Source organism: Camelus ferus, chromosome 2 (genome assembly GCF_009834535.1).
Source record: "Camelus ferus isolate YT-003-E chromosome 2, BCGSAC_Cfer_1.0, whole genome shotgun sequence".
NCBI classification, from domain to species: Eukaryota; Metazoa; Chordata; class Mammalia; order Artiodactyla; family Camelidae; genus Camelus; species Camelus ferus.
In genome coordinates this window covers 28,012,257-28,029,306 of record NC_045697.1, presented here as the reverse complement: position 1 = coordinate 28,029,306, position 17,050 = coordinate 28,012,257, and the positions used below count along the sequence as shown (strand labels likewise).

Here is a 17,050-nt window from a genome sequence, read left to right as displayed (position 1 = left end):
AGAAGATAATAGCAAATTCCACAGGCAAGCTACTAGTTGGCTGACAGAAAATTTTATAAGGGTCCAGCGAAGCCTAAACTCAAGTGATGAGATGTAGCCGCTGACTGATGAGAAACAATAGCAAAGAGTCAGACCAACCAGGAGCAGGGCAGTTACAGGCGCGTGCACCTGTAAGCGCACCCGAAACACCTGCACCTGCTCCCCACAGGGCAGTTGACTTCTGTATTTACTGTGGAAGGAGCTTACATTTAAAATTTTAATGAGGAAGTAAATCTTTTGTCTATAATAGAAACTTCTGTAGCACTGAGTTCATTATAAACCAGGGCAGTTCTGGACACCCTTAGACCTGGAAACGCCCAAAACACTGTACTGTTTTATGACATAAACCATGAGGAAAGCTGTATAATTGAGTGACCATATTATCTACTGTTCCATGACTTATTCCAAGTTCAAAAGCTTTTGGACTCCACATTTCCAACTTTTGGTTTAGAAAGCATGCCAGTCCCAAATGCTGCCAGCAGCAAGGTCCTTTCAAGAGCCACCAAAACGTTTTCCCTAGGAAGCAGGTGGCCCACACGAAGAGACTCCCTCCTGTTCAGAAAACAAAAGAGGCCCCTCTACTTGAATTTAGTTAATTTTTCCATCTGCACATGTAATATCCATGACATTCAATTAGCAACAGAAAAAAGATTCTGACTCAGCCATAAAAAAAGAATAAAATAATATTATTTGCAGCAACATGGATGGATGTGGAGATTGTCATTCTAAGTGAAGTAAGACAGAAAGAGAAAGAAAAATATGATACATCACTTGTATGTAAAATCTAAAAAAAAAAAAAAAAAAGAAAGAAAAGACACAAATGAACTTATTTACAAAACAGAAACAGACTCACAGTCATAGAAAACAAACTTATGGTCACCAGGAGGGAAAGGGGGTGGGAAGGGATACATTGGGAATTCAAGATTAGCAGATACTAATTACTATATATAAAATAGATAAACTGTAAGTTTATACTGTATAGCACAGAGAACTATATTCAGTATTTGTAGTAGCCTATAATGAAAAAGAATATGAAAACAAATACATGTATGTATATGTATGACTGGAACATCACGCTGTGCACCAGAAATTGACACAACATTGTAAAGTGACTATGCTTCAATTAAAAAAAAAAAGAAAAAATTCTGCTTTCCAGGCTTTCACCAGAGAGGACACTATTCAGTGACCAGCATCCACTTCTTGCCAGAGGTCTCCTGATACTTGACAGACATGGAATCAGGAGAATGCAATCTATTCATCCTTCCAGGCAGCCTAAATTCTATCAAATTAATTATCTGGCCCTTCAACTCTTTGTGACCATGGTCCACTGAAGTGGGGCAAAAGACCTGAGGCCTTCCATCCTTCCTAGTTTTAGGTGTAACAATGAATGGGACCAATTCATGGCCCGTCACAAGATTCTCATGCCACAGACTATATACTTTAAGAACACCTGAGTTAAATGATCTAAACGCTATGCTACCTGTGGCTCCCCATGTCCTGCTCCTCACTCTCCACCTCAAGAAAATGCCTTTACTATATTATCTTAGACATGTTTACGTTACGTTATATCCTTCAGTTTTCATGTAGAATGGATATAAGAAATGGTCACATGAATATGCATAGGCATTTGATAGTCATCACCAAAGACCATTAGAAGCTCATTGATCAAAAAGCCATTGCAGAGGGGAGGGTACAGCTTAGTGGTAGAGTGCATGCTTAGCATGCATGAGATTCTGGGTTCGACCCCCAGTACCTCCATTGAATAAATAAATAAACCTAATTACCCCCCCCCAAAAGCTACTGCAGATTTCAGTGACAACTTAGACACTGGGGAGTCAAACAGGCAAATAAATTATGTGTTTGTCATTTATGATTGGCATTAGAACTAACTTACATACTGTGAAAGAAAAAAAACTAATTTTTCCACTCTAAATTTTGTAAAACTATCTACTATGTAAATAAATACTATATAAATAAGTTATTTGCATTATTTTCAATGCATATAGCTATGTTAGACTCGATGAATTTTTTTTTAACTTATGAAGTGTGACTGAGATGTATAAATTTTGGTATATCTACTAAACAAGGTATATGTTTTCAGAAAAAAGAAGAACATTTTGATAAATCTTTGCCAATAACGACATTGGCCACTATATTTTCTCTTTGTATAAGAGTCAATGCAGGACATTTCTTCAAAAATTTAACATAAGGAAAATAAACTTATCTAGATCAACTAAGTTCTGTTTCATCATTCAATAAGATAGATAATGTATTGGCAGTCAAGAATCTCAGAGTCAAGGTCAATGTTCAATTGTAGTAATTCCCTCTCTCTCTCTCTCTATATATATGTATATATCCTTCCTATCTGTATTTCAATGCCCATGATGAAGTGCCTTTTATTGAGACACCTCAAATCCTTTGGGGGAGTAGGCTAGTTGTATATTTTAAAACATTCAAGTGGGATGATAAGCACAATGCTTTAAGAGTAAATTATAGACTGAAAAACTGTGCTGTACACCAGAAATTGACATAACATTGTAAACTGACTATAACTCAATTTAAAAAACTCAAAAAAAGAATATATTATAAATGCCCAAATCTTCTATTCTAAGAGGCAATATAATGTAATAGTTAAAAGCCATGCTGTATGGTTCAAAGCCCAATTCAGCTACCCTTGACTTTGGACAAGGTCTTAACCTATCTGTGATTCAGCTTCCTTACCTCTAAAACGGAGAAGAGTACCTCTTTGTAGGGTTATTTTGAAGAATAAATGTATCATACAGGAAGCACTCAGAACAGTAAGCACTAAAAACGATTTGCTCTTATTATCTCATGAGCGAATGTTAAACTCTATCAGTACATGGTATGATCAAAATGTCATATCCTACTTGGCTCCTGAACTTAATCCATTCAAATGTAACACAAAATGCTTACCTACTGTGGCAGATGCTGATGAGAGCAGAGATTTGCCCCAGGAGCCCCAGCCTGCCCATCCCCCTCCACGTGGAGCGGAATCCACAGCCTGCAAAAAACCAGATTAGCCACAAGGTCAGCAATTCAGTTTATCCCTGAATGGAAAAACACCCACCGGTCTAAAACAAAGCGAAGGTTAAAAAAAAGTCACCAGCAAACATCTCACTGGCTTACAGTTTATAACGGCCATAAAAGAATATACCAACCCACACTGCAATGTGCACTTTGGAGCCAAATTGATTTATAGTGGTATTGGCTTCTGAGCACTTGGCTTGAAGTGAGAAGAAGGAAATTTGATGTCAACTAAGACCCAAATTTCCTATTATATGGAAGACAGGAACAGGGCTGTGGTGGGGAGGGGGGAGACTTAGTATTTTAAGGTGATTTGAAAAAGTCCAAAACAGTCTTGACTCATGCAATTTTTACAGCACTAAACAATGTGCTCTTCAATGGAGTGGTAGGAGGGAGCTCTGGCATGGATAGACAGTGTCTAGAAAAGCGTCAACAAGCTTGGACGTGGGGAGGACCAATAGGAAGCCTTTTGAGGGAGAGAGCTTTTGAGGCGTCCACTCCACGCACAATGACCTCTGTAATTATATCTCTCACTATCCCTGGGCTCACTCGGTTCAAATTCTTTTTCTTAGGTATTTCAACTGGGGCTGAGATATTCTGGTTCAGCCTGAGCTGGTTGCTTGAACAGAACATAAAAACTCAGGCAACGTGGGGTGACCATATTCTACCCACCACACGGACTAAGAATTAAGAGAAAGCAGAGTGAGCAGAAGGAAGGCAATATGCTCAGAGAAGTTATTTGGATTCTTGATAGCTTCTCAACCCCTGGTTCCTGTCCCTCTTCAAGGCCCTGCTGCACTCCTACCTTTGGGTTGTCTGAGATTTCAGTATAGTGTTTCTCTCTCTCTTTTAATGTTTTGTTCACTGATGTATTCCCAGAGCACAGACGAGTGCGTGGCAAATAATGAGTGCTTAGTAAATTCAGTTATTGAGTATATGACTGAAATTCACCCATCTTCTTAGGTGTGCAGTAGTGTCCATTACTTGTAACTAAGGCATCCTAACTCAACTAACGGAACCATAGCTTTCCCTAATATCCACGAGTGCATTTTAGAAAATAAGGTAAGAGTACATTAGGAGATGGAGAATCATAACTCTTTCGCTCCAAAAAATGAAAGGAAGAAATTACGGAGGAAGTGAAAAATACCTACAGTTTCCAGATTCTGTAACTTTTGACTCAAGTCTTGTCCATCAATCATCCCCAACTTCTGTCTATGTGTAGTATTTTACCCTTGCAGATAAGGGTGGACATGTGAAACAGTTTTGACCAATGAGATATAAATTGGAAAGTTTTTGCTTTCATGATAAAATTATATAGTTATGGCTGTTGTCAACTCTCTCCTTTCCCTTTTCCCTGCCCTGAATGTGGACCTGATACTTGAAACTGAAGTGGCTGTTTTTGCTGCCATGAGAGAAAGGCTAGAGAATCACAGAGTCACTGGTCCTGGGCACTGCTGAGCTACTTAACAAATGTGAGCAATTTCCTATCTTTATTCTTTCTGTTAAGTGAGGAAAAAAATAATACATTACTATTTTGTAAGCAACTATATGTTAGATTTTGGTTACTTGCACCCAAATGCATTCCTAACTGATTCACTTAGTAAATATCAAACACCATCCATCAATGTAGACTACTGGTCAAGAGAAACGGTTACTTGGGTTTGACTCCAGCTCTCACATTTTGGACAAATTAGTTGCTCAAGTCTTTTAAGCCATCATTTACTCATTACAAAATGCAGCCATAAGAACCAACAACCTTACAGGGTTATCATGAAAATTAAAAAGAAATAATTCACATAAAGCTGTGAGCATAGTGTCTAGCACATAATAGATACTCCATAAATGTTAACTAGCAAAAATAATAATAAAAAGTAACTACATTTTTAACATTAAGATGCAAAAAGCTTTGAAAGTTGGCTGACTTTTTTTTTTCTGTTTGGAAACAATGAGAAGCTTGTTAACATGAATTGAAATACTCATGATTCATGACAGCCTGCCTTCATTTTTGGTGTCTACATTGATTTACTTCACTTCAGCAACAGAAACCAGTGGCAATTTTATACCATCATGTAGACAGATTTAAGTCAGTGATTAATATAATTCTTTCACGGGACAAATCACTACCTATGTGATTAGGAAGAGTTAATACACTTAGGGGTGACAGCTTCTGACTCAAATTACAATACTTAATATGCTCTGACAGCTGGTAATTGACTAGCAAATGGAAATAAATGTTAAATGAGTATAGAACTTCTTGCAGTATAGTAAGTGACTACTTCAATTGCTTTATTAATAAAGCTCCTTTGACACTGAGCTGTGACTTCTTGATTAGCTACAAAGAATATCTGTTATCAATGGCAAATACTCAAGTAACTAAATATGAATATGAACTAAATATGAATGTATGGTTAATATAAAAACCATATCAATGAAATGTTTGACATAAATTATAAATACATCTCAACTTGAGTATTGTCTCCACTTTAAATGGCTTTAATGTCACATAATTATGAGACTATAAAGTAGGCAGCATGGATCTACTCAGAACTCCCATTATCAAATATGGGTATTCAAAAGCTTTTTTCTCACTCTCATCCTTGAGACCCCTACCTCCTTTAACAGACAACTTCACATCCTAATTCACAGAGAAAATAGAAGCCATCAGATGAGAACTCTCTCACGTTCCTGCCCACTCTCCATAAACTCTCAGAAGAATGATCTCATATTATAAGAGCAAATCAGACTTGGCTTGATCAAGAGGGATCTCCAAAACTCAACTGGAGATCATTTAGACATCTATAACTGTTACGTGGTCCTAAGAATGTAAAAGAGTGCAAGAGTCTATCAAGTTCAAAGTTCTTTAAATAGAAGGATATTTACATATTTGGTATCCCATTTAAAGGTTTCTATCATTAAATAGAAAATATATTTATTTATTTAAGACTATCAAGTTCAAAGTTATCATTAGGTATTAAAAATGTACAAATAGAATTCCATGAAATTCAAAGGTCTTTAACATTTAGATAGAGAATATATGTACCTCTCTTAAAGATCAAAGATCAACCTGGTTGTCCTATTTCCTTGAATAGATCAAGAATCAGATACTGTGTGGGATGTAAATTGGTGAAGCCACTATGGAGAACAGTATGGAGGTTCCTTAAAAAACTAAAAATAGAGTTACCATGTGATCTAGTAATCCCACTCTTGGGCATATATTCAGAAAACATGAAAATTCTAATTCAAAAAGACACATGGACACCCAATGTTTATAGCCGCATTATGTATATAATAGCCAAGATATGGAAGCAAGCTAAGTGTCCATTGACAGATGAATTGAAAAAGAAGATATATATGTATATATATACACACACACACACACACACAAACATATATTTACACAAAACTCAGCCATGAAAAAGAGTGAAATAATGCCATTTGCAGCAATATGGATGGATCTAGAGATTTATCATACTAAGTGAAGTCAGACAGAGAAAGACAAATAGCATATGATATCACTTATATGTGGAATCTAAAAAACATGATATAAATGGTCTTATTTACAAAACAGATACACATTCACAGACACAGAAAACAAACTTACCATTACCAAAGGGGAAAGGGGGTGAGGGATAAATTAGGAATTTGGGATTAACAAATACACACTACTATATATAAAATAGATAGACAATAAGGATTTATTGTATAGCACAGGGAACTATATTCAATATCTTGTAATAAACTATAATGGAAAAGAATCTGAAAAAAATGTATATGTATGACTGAATCACTATGCTGTACACCTGAAACTAACACAACATTGTAAATCAACTACACTTCAACTGAAAAAAAAAAACAATCAGATACTATGTATAATTTTTGTCTAGGGGTGTAGACAGTAGGAGTTGTGACCCAAACCCTTCTTAACTTTTGTAACCCATGATACAGCTGTTATAAAAAGGGGCTCAGTGTGACATCCTGGAGGATGTAAATTGCTCTGATGCCTTCAGATCTGTCAACTATTTGCTTGAAAATGGCCTGTGATTCCCACGTAATTTTCTACCTTGGTGAGTTTCATCATTCAACTATAGGAAGATTTAAAATCATGTATAGAAAGGTTTAAAGCATAAAAGTCATGCCATTAATATTTTTGTGCATATTTGGTCTTTTCTGTTCTACTAATGTTTAAGGAATTTGGCCGATTAGAGTGACAATTTTTGAAAACCAATTTAAAATGAGTAATTGAATTATTAAACTTATGATTTTAAGTTGCACTCTTCCTAAATTTATGCATAATGTTGAACCATCGAAGAGGTCATTTGGTCCACTCTATAAGCTTAATTTAATAGATTTACAACAATTCTTAAGTATTCAGCAAGATTTTGTTTAAGTAGATAAATGAGGTACTTAAAAAGTAGATAGAATATATTAAATTTATCGATATAGTTTAAAAATATTTGAACATGTTCAAGTTGGTAAAAAAAGGATGAAGTATTAATCAAAAGCCCCTTGAAAGTGACTGTTCAATTATGCTAGACTTCTACATAGAGTGAGATTTGTGAGATGAATGTAAATACTAGGGAGAATTGACATTATGAATCTGTAACCTTAATAAATTGAACACTAACTGTTTAAACCAAATTAAAAGTCAGAGTAGTTTTTTTTTTTTAACGCACAAAACACATACTGGCCTACACCAAAAACCCATCTCAACACAAACCTAACTTTACTGCCCCCCACTCACAATTACTTCCTTCTATCATAATGGAACTGATACCTAATCACTTCCACCTGGTTTCCCTTCTCTCCTGGCTTTTCAACCTTTTTCTCCAGGCTGCTTCCCATACTTAATAATGTGCATGACTCCTCTACCTTAAAACCAGTAAATGAAAATCGCAATGACAAAATGTTTCTTTCAGACCTGTCTGGTTTCTGCTCCATGTCTTTCCATCCTCACTTCTTAAAAAAGGTGCCTACCTTCTATATCCACCCACCTCCCCTCCTCTACCCACCACAGTGACTGTCCCGTGGTCACTATTTCATGAAACCATTCTCATCAAGGTCACAATGGCTTCCCTGTTGTCAAAGTCATGGACTCATTTTAGTTGTTTTATTTCCTGACCTCTCCGTAGCATTACAAGCTTAACCACTTTTCAATTCTTAAAAGACTATTCTCATGGCTTCCATGCCCTGTCTTCTGACACTTGCTTTTTCTGCCCACCCTTTATTATTATGATTTCAGCTTACTTTAGAAAGTTTCTACATGCGTATTGTGATATTATGGGAGCTCCTTAGATTAGGTCACAACCCAACTGCTTCAAGCACTGTCCAGGGTGGTCAGCTGGCATCCTAATCAGGAAAGCCATACTCTGGAGGCAGCTATAATGAGCACTTCCATTATCTGTACCTGTATTAACATGCAATGCTTTGCTAATCAGCACACTGAATTGCAGGAATGGGTTTTAACGGGTAAATGTGGACTGCTAACTAGTATTCTGAATATGTGAAAGGGGCTCTAGACGGTGAAATTAAAGGTATTCAACCACTTGTAGATGGTTAAATATATTTTAGAGCCTCTTTCTACCTTTCCATGGGTAGGGTGTAAGAAAGGATTTTGCCCAGGGCTAAATGGTCTTCTATTCAGCTCTGAACTCTGGGGAATTCTGGCTTCTTGATGCCAGGTGTAAGGAAAGGAAACCCTGCCTCCAGAATTCTAGGCATTTGCCTTGAATAAACCTTTCACTCAGGGTGGGGCTCAAAGCACCTAGAAGTCTAGAACAATGGCACATTGCCAAGCCTACATGAGTTCTCATGAGCTATTTTTAACTTTCTTGTTAATTAACATTTAATTTAAAAATGTCAGTACACTATAATGTAATCTGAGACTTGATTTCATTTATAGAACGTGATGGTGAGATTACAGAGAAAAGAGATAACTCTTACCATCTCAACTTCTTTACTGGCAACCACAACCTACCAGAAAGCATCTAAGAGTTGTGCATGACCGAACTGGCTTAGAGGCAGGAGACTTCAGGACCAAGTCCTTGGCCTCTGTTTGTCTTTATTTATACATAACACCTGGGCAATCTCACCCACTCCCATTACTTAAACATCCAATGGCTAATGGCCTCCAAATCTCTCTCTCTCTCTCTCTCCTGGGCTCCAGACCCCTATACCCAACTGCCCCCAAAATATCTTCACTTGGATGTCCCATGGCATGTTCAACACTGAGCTCACCATCTTCTCAATCTCACCTGATTCTCCAACTAGGTCTTTCTGTGTACTAGTATGAGTGGTTCCCAAACACTAGTCCACAGACTGACTGCAAAAGTATTATCTGGAGGAACTTATTAAAAATACAGAGTCTTAGCTTCCACTGTGATCTTCTGAATAAGAATCTCTCAGGGTGAAGCCCAGGAATCTGAATTCTAACAAGCTTCCCAGGGGATTCTAACACACTACCAGACTGAGGAAGCACCGCCCAATAGGGCCAAAATGTAACAGCATCCACCTGGTTGCCCAAGTCAAAAATTGGGTTCTATCATGTAGAGAGGCTTAAAGGAGGAAATAAATACAACTGGAGCAAACTCTACCCACACATTTAAGGGGCAAAAATCTGTCATCAGCGTGTCTTGGTTGGCCTATATTCTCTCATCTCTCTTGTTAGCAATTTTACAGCTCTTAAACATTCTACTTTTCCTTTGCTTGGGAGCGATCTATCGAGTGGTAGTCTATGTTTCCCTTGAGAATGCTGGCTTTTTTCACCCTCTTCATATTGGCCTTATGCACTGGTGTAGGACAATACAGATGACATTCTTTTACTTTGGGTGATATTTCTTGGTATTTCTAGTATAAAATAAAGGTCCCACAAGCTCGAGGAATAAATGTCACTCCTGACTAGCACCAAGACAGACATCTCTGAGTTGAGGCTGAAGATTTCACTGTCTCCTTCAGATTAAATGCTCCATCTCAGGATTCTTTGTGCTTGTCCTATCCAGTACTATAAGACATGCCATCATTGCTTTAGTGCAACACTGCCTTCCCCAGCTAGATTGCAGGCATCCTGAAGACAGCTGCACTACTCAGATTCCAGGGCATGACGCACGGTGCTATGGGGCTGGTAGAGGCCTTAGAGGATCTAGTCCAACCTCCAAGGTTCAAGTGAGGCTGGGGACCATCTCTTATGGATGTTGTAGAGTGGACTTCTGCAGGAAGTCTTAACTCCGTGGCTTCTGTGTCTATACATCAGGATGGATGACAAAGAGAAGAGGCCCTAAAGACAGAGGTAGCTTCTCTGAGTACATCAACTGTGGATGGTATGATCCTTCAAAGCAGAGGTGCCAGCTCAGCAGCTGGCAGAAATCCTGGCCCCAGGCCCCCTTGTAGTCACACCCTACCACCTGCCAAGTTATGGCCACCATGCTGACTCAGGCAAAGGTGAAGATAACAATGTGGATTTTAAGGGGACCAAGGCTACTTATAGAAAAATATATATACATTTAAGTACATTATCACAAAATCTAGTGTGTCCTAGAAAATACTAGTTTATGCTTCCTTAAAGGCTATTCTGTTTTTTTTTTAAAGCAGGCAATTTCTCTTAGAAACTTTTTTTTTTAAAGTTTGATTATTCTTTTAGGCTTAGATATAGCTGGGATCAAATAGGCTTTTGAGCTGGGCTGTTTTCCTATAGGACCCACCATTCCTCAGCAGATCTGGGTTCAAAATTCAAAGGGCCAACTTGTAAATGAACTTTGATTCAAGATTTTTTGTAGAATGCATTCTCTTCTGGATCAACAGAAAAATGGTTGTTTTCATCACTGCAAAAGGACTCCTTATAAGTGTTCAACAAAGAGCAAACAAAATAGAGCAAATGAACAATGCTTGAAGATGAGGCACAAAATTGAGTTCTTCTGATATTAACTTAAGATAGAAGGAGAAGTTGCCGAGAGAGAGAGTAGAATCCCCTTCTCTGGTAATTATGAAAAAGAGACTAAACTCGCACCTATGTAGAGAGGTTTAAATGTGCCCTTGGTGAAAGAGCCCTCCTTTCCCCGCAAGGCCCTGCCAGCCACCCACACCAGCCTTCTGCCTTCTTGGAGCTGAGGTACCCACAGGTACTCCTCCCACACCGTGGTTCTGTCCGAGCTGCTGCTGCAACGCCACACACATACACGCAGGGCCCTGGCCCCAGCTCTGTGACCAACATTTGTACTTCCGTCCAGATACTTTTGTGATGTGTCATTATGAGGAAATGCTCACCTTTCCAAAGTCCTTGAAAGCTCTCAGCGCTGTGCTGGGAGAGAATCAGAAATCTGTCAGTCAATCAGCTCTATCCCTATAGCATTAAGGAGGTTTAAAAAGAGCTTTCAAAAGCAGGACTCATTGTTTGCTCAGAATTTAAGAAGGCAGCAGATGCGTAGGAACATACTGATTTTTATTGTGCTATCTTTATTAACAACCTTGTTATAATTTTTGGAAGTCTGAAATTGAAACGTATACCCTAGCCATCAGGAGTATATGTATTTCGAGGCAGTGGAGCATATATAGTTTCTTTAAGTCATCTCAGGCCAGAACACTGTGGCTAAGATATTTTCTTAATGTACAAATATATTTATTAACGGTAGCACCTATAATAAAAATTGGGAACCGATGCTCCCCTAGAAAGACAGCATGGAGAGAAAACAGGTTCCAGTCAGGCATACAGGTAAATATGGGTATAGGATAGATCCCATTGATTCTGTTTCTCTGGAGAACCCAGACTAACACAGGCCCTGGCATCATTATTTTTTAAAGCTCTCTCAGTGGTTGAAATGTTCAGCTGGAGTTGAATTCTTAGTCCTTCAAGGGGTCCATGGATGGCTTTAAAGACTCTGTGAACTCATGGAACACATATACAAAATTTTGCATGTATGTTTACATATCTGATCACAACTCCCAGTTGGTCCTCAAATCGCCCCCCTGACATCCCTGCAAAATGATTGTTTGCCTTTGTTTACACATCTCCAGCGACGGGAAACCTCCACTTCCCTGAGGAAGACCATCTCATCTTAGGGCAATTCTAAGAGTTGTTTTGAGGAAACTAAGGCCCAAGAAGCTTGATTTTGAAAAAAATGATCACGAAATAGAAGGATACCTTGAGGCCTTTGTGTGCAAATTCCTCATTTTACAGAGGAAAAACTGAAGCACAGAGAGTTGAAGTGGCTTGTCCAAATAAGAGAGTAAAGGCCAGATGAAGGATGACAGCCCAGGCCCCTGACTCCCTGCTCAGTCCCCTTCCCTCAATGCACATGGCAGTCCCTGCAAGGAGGTCACCTGTGGTGGCACATTTCAGGATGAGCAGGGCTGGGTCTGGCAGAGGGAAGTCGCCGATTCCCCCATACTCTAGCATCCTTCTAGAAGACAGGATTGGAGGAGAGGGGCCCACCTCCTCCTGTTACACTGCATGCCTCCCCACCCCTCCCAATCCCCACGTAGATGGAAGTGAAGGTGTCAGGAAAACTCAGCTGGTTGATCATATCGATGTGGAACGAGGTACCACCTGGGAGACACCAGCCTGTCTTACCTCCCAGAGAGACAGGTGTGAAGGGAAGCAGGACCGTGTTCTGCCTCTGGTCCCCTGGTATGTGATAATAAATCAGTGATCTGAATGTTTCAGATGTTCATAGTGGATTTGCAAATACGCATTAACATTTAAGTGATATTACAGAAACATTGACTTGTTTAGGGTGGAATCATGCTCATTCATAATTTGGGCTCATTATGTTCAATATCACAATATCTTCCATTCACTACCGAGCAGCTTCATATCTTACTGGGTTGTTCAATATTTCTGAGCCTGGTTGCCCCTTCTCTAACTTGAGGTTAATAATATCCAGCTTAGAACCTCAAAGAACTGCTATATGGAGTGAATTACATAACACATCAAGTAGCTAGCAGAATGCCTGGAACACAGAATGTGTCCAATAATTGGTGGTTGTTAATATTAATAATAATGTAATTATCAAAATGCAAATATTATAATGGCCAATTATTCTCGTATATGTCTTTTCTCACCACACATCTTTGACAACAAAGGTGATGTCATAGCATATTCTGAACGCCCAATCACTACCCACACAGCCTGGCACAAATCTGTGCCTGTGGTAGGTATCAGTAAGAACTTAGGTTGAACTGAGTCAAATGAACCACTCCTACCGCATGACTCTGTTCTTTCAGGGGTATTTCGGATCCAGGTTCTGCCTCGAGGCTCACGGAGTCAACACATTCAGCCAGGGCGTCCTCAGCCACTTCTCCGTTGAGGGGGGGCTCCACGGCCTGGGCGTCCTCCAGCTGCTCAGTGGGCCCAGTGTCAGCCGTCTCTGCACCCTGAATGGCTGCATTTTCTTGCACGTCTCCTCTGGGGTCAGCTGGCGTTAGCTCACTTGAAATTGTAGCTGAATCACAGTGCACTTCTGCATCTTCGGGTGAAGTGTCACTACTGGGCACGTCAGTAATTTCTGTTTTGTCTCCAGTGACTAAGGTGTCATTGCCATCGTCGGACATTTTAATATCTGTCAACATGATTACAAACAAACATTGTATGCTTTAAACTGAATTGTTAAAATTTAATTCAAAACTCTGAATGATTAAGTTAAATCTGGGGGGGGAGTCACCTTTCTTCTACCAAGAAGAAACTTTATGTAACCTTGGGGTAGGCTGATAATGGCCCCCAAGGATATCCATGTCATAATCCTTGGAAGCAGTGAATATTGCCTTATATGGCAAGTAGGACTTTGAGGATATGATTAAATTAAGAATCTTAGATGATTGAAGTGGGTCCTAAATGAAGTCACAAATGTCCTTACCAGAGAGAGGCAGAGGGAGATTTGACTACAAAGAGGGAAAGGTGATGCGACGACAGAAGCAGAGACTGGAGTGATGCTCTGGAGATGAAGGAAGGGGACATGAGCCAAAAAACACAAGTGGCCACTAGAAGCTGAAAAAGTCAAAGAAACCATTCTCCCCTCCCAGACAGCAGAACTGCAAGAGAGTACATTTGCATTGTTATGAACCACTAAAATTGGTTGTACTTTGTTACAGCAGCAATTGGAAACTAATACAAACCTACAGAGCTATCTTTAAACTTTCATGAATATCTTACCTAGCATGAAGAAATATGCATGGGGAACTAAGAGTATTATCTGTATCTGTGAAAGTACTTATTTAATATGACTTTATTAGTTATATTTGTATTCATAATGGGAGTAAGTAGAGCAAATACCTGAGAGCTTATCAAAACATACTTGAAATTGACCTCTGCAGTGTAGTCGGAGAGTCACACTGAGAAAAAGAGTTACATACACATAAGTGTGCTTTGCTGGGTACCAGCGGGTGAAAGCTTAGGCTCTATCTGGACAATAGTTTAGACAAGAAATCACAAGGATGAAATGGAAAGGAAGGAAGTGACATGTTAAGCCAAAAGAGGAATGTAGCCATTGCAAAATAACCTACAAAGCAGAAAACTCTTTACGAAGCTTGCAAGTTATTGCCATCACGTAGAACAGTGCAGTTCCACAGAACTTTCAATGATGATAAAAATGTTCAGTCCTCACTGTCTAATATGGTCACATGTGGCTATTGAGCACTTGAAATGTGGCTAGTGCAACTGAGGAACTAATTTTTAAATTTAATTTAATTTTAAGTAATTTAAATTTAAATTTACATAGGCACGTGTGCCGAGTGGCCACCTTACTGGATAACACATATCTAAAAGGCTAATTCAACGTGACAATTTTCTTAGTCTAAAATAAAGACACGGTGTTCTCACTACACAAGCAGCCAAGCCCCAGCAAATCAGTGGGTTTTTTGGTTGACCTCAGTGTTTACAACCAGTCAAATCTCAGGTCGCTGTTAAAACCACAGTATGTGAGAAGCCATTTAAGACACCGGCCACATGATGGCACAAGCTGAGAACTCACATGCACCTGCTAATCCTCATGCCCCCTTAGACAGTCATTGCCTGAAGTTGTCCAGTTGTTTTCTTTCCCCTTACTACATTCTCTCCCTCGGTGAATGAGGTTCCTTTCTCACAGTTTTACATACTTTTGTATTGTGACTCTCAAATATCTACCTCCATTCCATAGAGGCAGAAGGTAAATTAGTAGTTTCGAGGTGCCGAAGGGAAGGGAAATGAGTGATGACTGCTACTGAGCATTGATTTCTTTTGTGGGTGATGATGAAAATGTCCTAAAAGTAGATAGTGATAATGGCTGTATGATTCCATGAATATATTAAAAACCACTCAGCTGCACATTTAAAATGAGTGAATTTTGTAGTATGTGAATTTTGTGATGTGTGAATTATATCTCAATACACTGTTTTGAAATCTTACCCTACCTCCAGATAAGCAGTTCTAATGACCAGCTGGACATCTCGTCGTGTCCCAGAGAAAACCTTTGCCATTAATTCTATACCTTCCTCCTGACTTTTGGGTTTCTTTTAACGGCACCTAGATTTCCCCAATAACCCAGGCTTAAAATCTTAAGGCTGTCATTGACCAAATCTTCACTGTCTCAAGAATATATAATATCAATAGTTATCATTTATTGAGTGCCTGTTAAATCAATGCTCTTTAAATGGGTATCTCCTACGAGTTCGATATTATGAGCTCAATTTTACAGATGAGGCAACTGCTGCTCAGAGGTCACACTTTAAGGATGTGGCAGATCTGAGATCTGAGCCCACGTCTGACTTTGATTTTGAACCACGTCAGGGCCCCATCTGCAATACTACCTTCCTCTTCTCTTACATTCAACCAGGGCTCAAATCCTGGAGGCTCTTTATTCCAAATCTGTAGCCTGTCTTTTACTTCTATTTACCCTACCATCAGCTTTGATCAGGTCCTCAGTTTAATTCACATTGATGATATTAATATTGGGTTCACCCCCTCCTCACTGTTGTTCTCAGTTCACTTCCCCACCATTTTCCTCACTGCTCTGGTTATGTCACCTCCTGCTCAGACATGCTCAGGGGCTCCCCACTTCCTACTGAGATGAAGTTACATCCTTCAGTTGGCATCCAAGGACCTCTGTGCTCTGACCCCACTAGGCTTACCCACCATGTTGACCTTCCAAATCCTTAAACGAGACAATATAAGTATGTGAACAAGAGACCCTCAGGTGGCTGTTGGTTCAATATGTTGTTTTAACACATTTAAGGCCCATTTAAAATAACCACCTCCTCATTCTTTGTTCCTCCTAGCTGGGTGTAATTTTTCTTCCCCTGAACTCCCAGAGTGCCTTGTATCTAGCTCACTTCCAATGATTACAATCATCTTTGGTTACAGTTGTTTGTGTTCCGATAACACTGTAAATTCTATGAAGACAAGGATCTTTCTTGTTTGTCTTCATATGTCATATAGCACTTAACATGGTCTCTTGAGTATGGTGGGACGCTCAACAAATATGTGTGCTGAGTGACATTAATATTTTTGTGGAGACTTAAAATGAAAATGTAATTTGAAATGAAAGCTAGCAGAAAATGCCTTTACCCCCATTCACTACTCAGGAGCTATCTTACAGCAAGTGGTTCCAAATGACCCACGTGGGCTTTCCTTCATTCCTTCACTTCCCAGATAACTGAGTTAGACTGTCTCTTTTTAAACAAAAATCCTTGGATTCTCTGACAACACACCTGTAAGCAAGTCTGCAGGTGAGAAAGGCAAATAACGCATATTTCTTTTTAGCTGGGACATTAAGTTTTGGATATTCAACGAGTCAATGAGAGCGGTCAGTGACTAATTGAAATAGTAAAGAGTGACAAAGGCCACTCTACAGAAAAAGGGTAGTTACTGTGGTTCGTGGGGGGTGGATGAGACTAAGGGAGGGTACTTGAAAAATTATTATCACGTGGAAGCTCATAAAGTCTCTGGGAAAACCTTTGAGTTAGGACTGGCCTGGGACAGAGGTTGGCAAACTATAGCCTGCTGGCT

At 39.2% G+C, this 17,050-nt stretch overlaps 1 protein-coding gene across 2 annotated transcripts in view; it reads right to left on the bottom strand.

Annotated features, from left to right (window-relative positions):
• The window catches only part of FAM114A1 (family with sequence similarity 114 member A1), a 64,414-nt gene that overhangs the window by 42,452 nt on the left and 4,912 nt on the right, over positions 1–17,050 (bottom strand). For both annotated transcript variants that reach the window (XM_032495987.1, XM_032495979.1), the window contains exons 2-3: positions 13,276–13,631; positions 2,974–3,061 (exon numbers count right to left, since the gene is read on the bottom strand). In XM_032495987.1, coding sequence (XP_032351878.1) covers positions 2,974–3,061; positions 13,276–13,623 — 436 coding nt within the window. In that variant the 5' untranslated portion in view covers positions 13,624–13,631. The remainder of the gene's footprint in view (positions 1–2,973; positions 3,062–13,275; positions 13,632–17,050) is intronic.